This window comes from Bidens hawaiensis, unplaced genomic scaffold, assembly GCF_021521415.1.
Source record: "Bidens hawaiensis isolate Kalapana, Puna unplaced genomic scaffold, B.hawaiensis_p1.1 tig00005152_1, whole genome shotgun sequence".
Taxonomy (NCBI): Eukaryota; Viridiplantae; Streptophyta; class Magnoliopsida; order Asterales; family Asteraceae; genus Bidens; species Bidens hawaiensis.
The window spans coordinates 1,227,902-1,236,263 of NW_027491329.1; the positions used below are offsets into that span (position 1 = coordinate 1,227,902).

At 31.7% G+C, this 8,362-nt stretch overlaps 1 protein-coding gene across 1 annotated transcript; it reads right to left on the reverse strand.

Moving 5' to 3' along the window:
* Positions 1–1,805: 1,805 nt before the first annotated feature.
* LOC143629088 (rho GDP-dissociation inhibitor 1-like) lies at positions 1,806–7,923 on the reverse strand. Its single transcript, XM_077098450.1, has 5 exons — positions 7,761–7,923; positions 7,619–7,685; positions 7,301–7,519; positions 2,567–2,691; positions 1,806–2,204 (listed from the first exon to the last, which is right to left on the reverse strand). Exons 1-5 carry the CDS (start codon positions 7,893–7,895, stop codon positions 2,130–2,132), a joined length of 621 nt encoding a protein of 206 aa, XP_076954565.1. The 5' UTR covers positions 7,896–7,923; the 3' UTR covers positions 1,806–2,129.
* Between the last annotated feature and the right edge of the window lie 439 nt (positions 7,924–8,362).

Sequence of the window (8,362 nt, forward strand, 5' to 3'; positions counted from 1 at the left end):
ATAAGAAATGCGTGTTATGGATATTGTTAAAGCTTACTTGTATGGATCAGTTGATAGTGACATCTATATGAAAATTCCAAAAGGATTTAAAGCCGGAAGTATTGGGTTCAAAAACTTAAAGAAATGTGTTCAATCAAATTACATAGATTTTTATATGGGTCAAAACAATCTGTAAGGATGTTGTACAATCATCTAAGTATTATTTGATAAGTAAAGGCTATACAAATAATCTTATGTGTACTTTGGTTTTTATTAAGAAGTTAGCATTAGGATTATTGATCGTAACTGTATATGTAGATGATCTAAACATAATTGGGATGCACAAAGAAAAACGGTTATTCATTTCAAGAAGGAACTTGAAATAAAAGACCTTGGGAAAACCAAATATTGGCTTGGTTTACAGATTAAGCACATAAATAATGGAATACGTGTGCATTAGTCAAATTATACTTAAAAGCTCCTAAAACATTTCAATATAGACAAGGCCAATGTTTTAAGCACCCCAATGGTTGTTAGATCACTTAATGTCAACAATGATCGATTCGCCTTTGTGAAGATAATGTGGAGTTTCTTTGTTCAGAAATGCAGTACGTCATTGAAATTCGAGCACTTATGTATCTTACTAACTGTATGATATTTGACATTTCTTTTGCAGTTATTTTGTTGACGAGATTTAGGTCATTCCCTACTAAAAGACATTGGAATGGCATTAAACATATTTTTTTGGTATCTAAAAGAAACTGTTGATTTAGGTTTATTGTGTTATAACGATTCCAAAAAAGGGTTAGTTGATTATGCAGGTGTTGGTTATTTATCTGATTCCCTACAAAGAAAGGTATCAAACTGGATACGTGTTTAAGAATGGAATAACTGCAATTTCATGGCGGTATTAGAAACAAATACTTGTTGCAACATCCTAAATCATGCTAAAATCATTGCACTACATGAAGCTGCTAGGAGCTTGTTTGGTTAAGATCTACGACAAAACCCAAAGTAACTTCTTGTGGACTAGTGAAAGATGAAAGTTTAACTCCAATAAACGAAGACAATGCAAGTTATGTCTCACAGATGAAAAAAGGGTATATCTAAACGGATAGAACACAACATATATTCTCAAGATTATTTTCATATACTGAAGACCTTATTAAAGATAAACACGTTGAAATAAGATATATCCAATCTAGCCACACTTCAGCATCTTTTCACAAAAGCACTCCCTACAGTGATTTTCAAATGTTCATCATATTGGCATGCAACACGTACAAACGATATAACGACTTATCAAAGACACTTTGAGGAGCTATATATTGCATTCTTTTTTCATAGCAAAAGATTTTCCCCACTGGGTTTTTCTTTAGCAAGATTTTTAATGAATCGGTACTTCAAGATCACAAAGTTTGAAAAGTATCATCCAAAGGGAGTGTTATGATTTTAGATACGATTTTGGATGGCCACTTTTTCAAACCAATTATACATGTTTGTTCCCCATTAGTATTTCCCGATAGTGATTTTTTGTTATAAATATCAACCTTTGTAACAAATAATTTACACCTTAAAGTTACATAAACTTTATTATCTACATCCCTTTCTCTCCAAAATCATTGGTTACTTTATTAATACCATGTTAATTGCAGCAAAATTGTTTAAAAAATGAAGATTTTTAAAAACGTTTAGAAATATGCATAAAAATATGATAAATAGATATTAAAAAGACAATAAAAATATAAATAAACCATATATCATATAATAATTAAAGTAAATGATGTTAACGTTAACTGAAGCATTCCAGCCACTTGTAACATTCACGATCATGATCTTCATCTTATAAAGATATGATTTCCCTCAAAAGCTAAACTTAATTTAAGATTCCTTGCTTTTCATACTTTATTTAGCTATAAACATAATATATTTGCACGATAATATGAAATGTACTCCAACCCAAATCTGTTAAGATAATAGAATCATAGCATCTCACATTTAGAGTTATAAAATCCCAAAACAACGAGCCACCATCAGTGGCCAGCTTTTAGAAATGACCGACAACGATATCAGCCACAAACAAAGTCTTGATTATTAATAATCCATTCAGCCATAGAGGTACTGCATGTGATTATACGATCAGTGTTGGTCTAGCTGGCCCAGTCTTTGCGGATTTCGAAAGTGTAGTTTAGCTCCAAATGGCAATTGTTGTCATCATCCACAAACTGAAAATCATGTATATTGTAGAAAGAAATTAATGAGGCGGGTTGGAATTGCATGTTTAATTACATAAGAGGCTGGAAAAAAATGTTTACAAAAGGGGCTTACGGCGGGGAGTTTGTATAGGTGTGTTGGAAAACGCAGGGAATGTAACGGCCGGCACATCATCAAAGCCATCAAAGTTTTTACATTTTCTCATTTTCCGGCACACCTATATTGTTACAAACTCTCTGCGAATAGATATGGTGGTAACCCTTTTGAAAAAACATTTTTTTAGCCCCGTAGCTAGTGATCAAAATATGCAATTGAGGCCTCCCCCTCGAAAAATAAAATCTCAAGTAGGGCATCTAGGATGATAAGTAATTACCTTGGTTTTTGCGTGATACGATCCTCGAGCAAAGATGCCAGAGGGAGTTGTATCTTCAGGCATCTCGTGTACATACGGCTCTACTTGAGGGCTAAACGTTCCAATCATCTCTTTCCAGTTTTCAACTTTTAAAAACAAAGGTTATCAATTAGGTCATATGGTAAATGATGAATATATGCACACATTATACTAGGGGTGGATAACCGGTGATGGATCTAGAGAAGAATTTCAGTGGTAAACCAAATAAAAAATTTGGATATCAGGGACCCTGCTTTCATAAACAATTTATAGTTAATGGATGGCTTTTGAAGGTTGGAAATGGATGCCAGAGGGAGTTGTATCTTCAGGCATCTCGTGTACATACGGCTCTATTTGAGGGCTAAACGTTCCAATCATCTATTTCCAGTTTTCAATTTTTAAAAACAAAGGTTATCAATTAGGTCATATGGTAAATGATGAATATATGCACACATTATACTAGGGGTGGATAACCGGTGACGGATCTAGAGAAGAATTTCAGTGGTAAACCAAATAAAAAATGTGGATATAAGGGACCCTACTTTCATAAACAAATTATAGTTAATGGATGGCTTTTGAAGGTTGGAAATGGATGCAAATGATAGTTGAGGACTAATTTTGTAAAAGGTTTATAGCTCACGTATCAATTTTAATTTTGAAAGTTGTAGTTTGAAAAAATAAAATGTGGGCTGCATGATTGAACTCGGGCACGTAGAATCCAAAGCATTTATTGTTATGGTCAATAACCACTCAGCCAGGTCGCCTTGATACTTTCATAATGCTGAATATTAATATGCAATATACTAGGTATACTAGGTTAGGTTATAATAGAAAGTATAGCTTTTGTAGAAAGCATAAAAAGTAATCTTGTCCATTGATTTTAAATATGAATGGTTGAGATTAGTTAGGTAGAAATCATATATGAAAATAAGGGGAATGGCATAAAAGAAATAACACATTTGTTGACTCTCTCTCTCCACATGCAAGACACATCCCATCATTTTAAAATGTCCATAACTTTTTTTTACGACGTTTTTATTGAAAAACAAATTCATCAAAATAACGAATGTCTTTTTATCTTTTATATGAGTACCATATTATTATATAAAATTTAAAAAAAAATTAGTGGGTTTTTTACGTATTGTGTTTTATCAAAATTGTGTTTTACAAAATTGTGTTATACAATTGTATTTATCATTATGTTTTTATTCTTATAGTGTTTTTCTCCATTATGTTTTTTACATTGTGCCATACAATTGTGTTTTTCATTGTGTTTTTATCATTGTGTTTGTTTTTTCATAGTGTTTTTTTCCATTGTGATTTTACGTTGTGTTTTTTTAAATTGTGTTTTTCATTGTGTTTTTTTCGGCGGCCGTTTTCTGATGACTTTTCTCGGTGACTTTTCAGTGAATTTTTCGGCGATTTTTCCGGCGAAAATTTCTCGATGATTGTTTTCCGGTGACTTTCCGACGACTTTTCCGGCGAAATTTCCATAGACTTTTCTGGCGATGTGGTGGCGGCGATGGGCGGTGGACGGTGGAGTGGTGGTGGTTGTAAGAGATGAGTGAAGATGTAAGTGGGTTTTTGAAATTAGTTTATGTGGGTTTTGAGATTAAAGTAAATGAGTTTTGATTTCAAAGTTTAACAATAAAATACTTTCCATCCTAGTTTTCTTAGAAAAATCAAACTTTTTATTTGAACCTAACCCTACATATACTAGTTTCAGAACAATGTAGAGTCTTAAATATTTGCACTCGTTGACAAAGTTAATAGGTAGCCCGGGCTACCCCTAACCTTAATAAATCCTCCCTTGTGGATAAACTTTAGACGGGTGCCCAAACCCCATGAGTTCACATTAACTAGCTTTTTATATAATGTACACGATATCGATCTTATATCCTCGATTTGCTATTTAGTTACATAAGAACAATTTATTATTACACTATACCACATTATATATACTACAAGTGTAGTATACTGAAGCATTGGCGGATTACCCCTCAAATTTTCGTCGACAGTGTAATTTTGGGTTGATTTTCGTATTTCGCCACCCTTGAAAAAATTTTTACATTGCCTTATTTGTTTAAAGGCCAACCAATTTAAAAGTTCAAATTAAATAAAGCCCAAATAAATTTGTAGCCCAAAACAAATATAAACAACAAATATTTTTTTTCTTTTGTTTGAACGAGAACATTAAACAGAAACAGACTCAAACATAAACAAGCTCAACTCTATATTATATTTTAAAAGTTCAAATCAAATAAAGTCCAAACGAAGTTTATAGCCCAAAGTAAATAGAAACCATTAACATTTTTTCCCTTGTGCTTGAATGAGAAACATCAAACAAAAACCAACATAATCATCATTTTGAGGTTGAAATTTTTAAAACAATTTTGGATATGCAAATTCAAGACTTGGAAATAGATTTATTGAGGTCTTAACTAGTTTGTTAAAAAAAATATGTCTAGTTTAAATCTTGAGATTCGTTTTCCAAGTTTGACATATCTAAAATAGTAGAATTTTCAGAAATGTATCCAAATGATTTTAGTAATGAAAAAATATGGTGTATTTCGGGTAATCGTATGACCTTTTATCACAATTTAAAGAAAGATGATTTCAAATTTGGGTGAATGTGTAACCTTACTCATGTAATGGTGGAAACCGGAAAGCACGTCACGTTTTCTTTTGTTTATCGAATATTGAACCCGGCGTTGGTTTTACCGGTTGCAACCGCAACCGTTAAAATATGTTTTTCTAAAATTAAAACTTATCAATACGGGTTTGCGTAAGCGAATGAGCGATAAGTATTTGAACAATGCTTTAATTTGTGCAGCGAAAGAGAAACGTTCGATAAAGTGAAAGAACATGATGTAATGGCTCAATTTCAAGCTTTAAAAAACCGTATTGGAGAAATTTGCAACTCGTATATTGTGCTTCTATTTTTGTTTCGTTTACATTGTATGAAATACGATAAAAAAAAAATTTGAACGTTACCCCTTAGATTTATGTCTAGATCCGCTACTGTACTGAAGTATATCATACTACATATATGTAGTAATCAGATGTATGTGTTACGGAAGAGTTTTAGTTAACCAAAAATGTCATTATGCCACTACAAATTTTTGCGGTGTGACATTAACTGACTAACCCATCAAACTTGTGTGGTGAAGAAGGGTTAGTTAACCAAATGTTTGTACTAATTATATCAATCAAATAAATGAAATTTGAGTTGAGTTTGTTTAGGTGACATTTGTGGAGTAAGAGTGTTTCCGGTGGGTTCTCTAAATTATGTGAGGGAGTTCTTCATTTTTTAGAGATAGTTAAAAGTGGTTGTGAGAGTAGGAGAGAGAAAAAGTTATTATTCATGGTTAAATTTGAAGAAATACACTGTTCACTTCTATAATTTTTTAATGTTTTTTAAAATGATTGTTAGTGAAGGAGAGAGAAAAGGTAGTGAAAAAAGTATAAAAACAATATTATTTAATTGAAAATGAAAGAGAAAACATTATGTTTTTAGTGTAATTGTAGAGATAAAGAGACGAAGAATGAGCTGAGAATGCTCTAACTAGAAGTTGGAGGTGAGGGGCTTTCTTATTTATGTGTGAAGGTGTTTGGTGCCCCCACCATTCTGACATAGAAGTGTGTAGTGTACAAAACTCATGGTTTAGAGAAGTTAAATTATTAAAAAAAAAAAGCAAAAAAAAGGTTTTAACAGCAGTACCTTATTTATCCTCGTATTTGGTAACCTTAAAACAGAGACATTGTTTACAGAAGTTAAAACTTTATTTTTTTTAATTTCTATAGAACAAAAGTTATCTCTAAAAATTATTATATCTAAAAATAGAAAAATAATGATATAATCATTTAAGTATAACGAGGATAGAAATAAAGAATGAGACATAAATGCTTTAGGATTATATATGTGGCAATAATGTAGCGCTATAATTAATATAAAGTTTTTGGGTTTTTTTAAATAAAATGAGTTTTCTCATATTATATATATATATATGATTGAATTCAATTGAGAACTTATTTGAGTTTTAACTTTTAAAAACTCGAAAGAACTAGATTTAATAATTAAAATAAAAATTTATATATTATATTTATAGAAATTTATTTGTTTATTTATTTTTACACAAAATGAAAAGTTAAACAAATGTTACAGACTGTTACATTACAGCGAAAGATAGTAATGTAAAGATCGTTATATCTATTACACTTTTCGATTCATTCAAAGCAAAATCTAGTAAATATAACATAAATACAATAGATTTGATATTTTTTTACACCGAGTTTTTCTAGTTTTTTAAAACTCAAAGAGTTTTTAAATTATCCCTCGTGTATTTCCACACACTTTAATTTTTATTTTACCTATTTCATTGTTGAATGCAAATATCTTGGTTTTTTTTAATGTTTATCTATGAACATCTACATACTTATTAATGCTTTCATGTTAATTGTTGTTTTTGTTTTAAAATGATCCGTTTTAGCCTAACCGCCAGTATCAAATATTTTAAGATCCACAACTTGATTATGCTATAAAACAGAGAGACGATAAATCTCTGGTTGAAAACGGTATTAATAGTCCATCGATGACCATCTTACTGGAAACATGACGTGGGTAACGAACTAACGGATTTTACTAAGGAAGGATTTCTTACTTTTCCACATATATCGATATTAGTGAATTTTGTTGTAGTGTTTATATATACTCACCCTTGATTCCAGTTTTCCAGACGATGTTGGTGTACGTAAGTCCACACACGATGTCGTTGCTGACCTTAATGGTGAATCTCAAATGGTATTTGCAACCTTCTTTTAGGGTAAACCAAGGGCTCTTGGGGTTGCCACCTTCTGGGATTTCAAGAACCATATCAAGTCTATCTTCAGCCACAATTGTTAGATCAACTATTTTCACATCTGGTTCCTCATGGTCTAACGCAAAACACCCACATATATATAGAACACAATTAATTAATTATTTATTTCATTTGAATCGATCAATCAAAATTCATCAAGCTCAAAAAAGTTTACCTTTAACATCCGCAACATCAAGACCTCCCAGCAACTGTTGTTTCCATCTTCTCAAGCTCTCATCATCCTAAACAGCCAACAACTAGTCGATTATTATTTCAAAACCAATAATATGTTCGGCATTGAAATAAACGACACTAACCTTGTCCTTTTCAAGATGTTCTCTGATGCTCATCTTGGGACCTAATTGTATCCGAATTTCTTCTTCATCTGACATATCATCCTGCGTGGAAGACGCAGATGCTGATTTCTCAGTCTTATCACCATCATCACCCATGATCTCGATCTCACAATCTAACAACACCAAATTATCTGCAACCGTAATCTACACGACATGATAATAATCAGAAAAATGTGTTTAATAAGCATGCAATGCAATTAACATTAAATAAACAAGAAATTACCTTTGTGTCAGATTGAAAAACGGGTAACACAATGATGTGTGGTGTTTCTGAAATCATATAATGTGAAAAATGATGCAATCGTTGTCAAGAGCACAGAGATCCAGCAACAAAATAGGGGCTCTCAGGAGATTGTTTCAACACCATTTTCCTTTTTTCTTTTTTTATTTTTAGCTGCCACGTGTTCCAAAGAAATAGATCACACACTCCAAATTTTCATTTATGGATTCGCTTATAACAAGAAATGTAAAATTGTTACTCGTCTATTTAAGGTAACCTTATTTATGTAATGTAATGTAAGGTGACCTTATTTATGTAATGTGGCTAAGGAAATTTGAAGACT

Excerpts from the sequence above, each read along its gene's own strand:
- LOC143629088 (XM_077098450.1), bottom strand. The coding sequence starts at position 7,895 with ATGGGTGATGATGGTGATAAGACTGAGAAATCAGCATCTGCGTCTTCC. Across the intron at positions 7,686-7,760 it reads AACATCTTGAAAAGGACAAG|GATGATGAGAGCTTGAGAAG; the intron begins GTTAGTGTCGTT and ends TTGGCTGTTTAG. Across the intron at positions 2,692-7,300 it reads CTGGAAAACTGGAATCAAGG|TTGAAAACTGGAAAGAGATG; the intron begins GTGAGTATATAT and ends TGTTTTTAAAAG.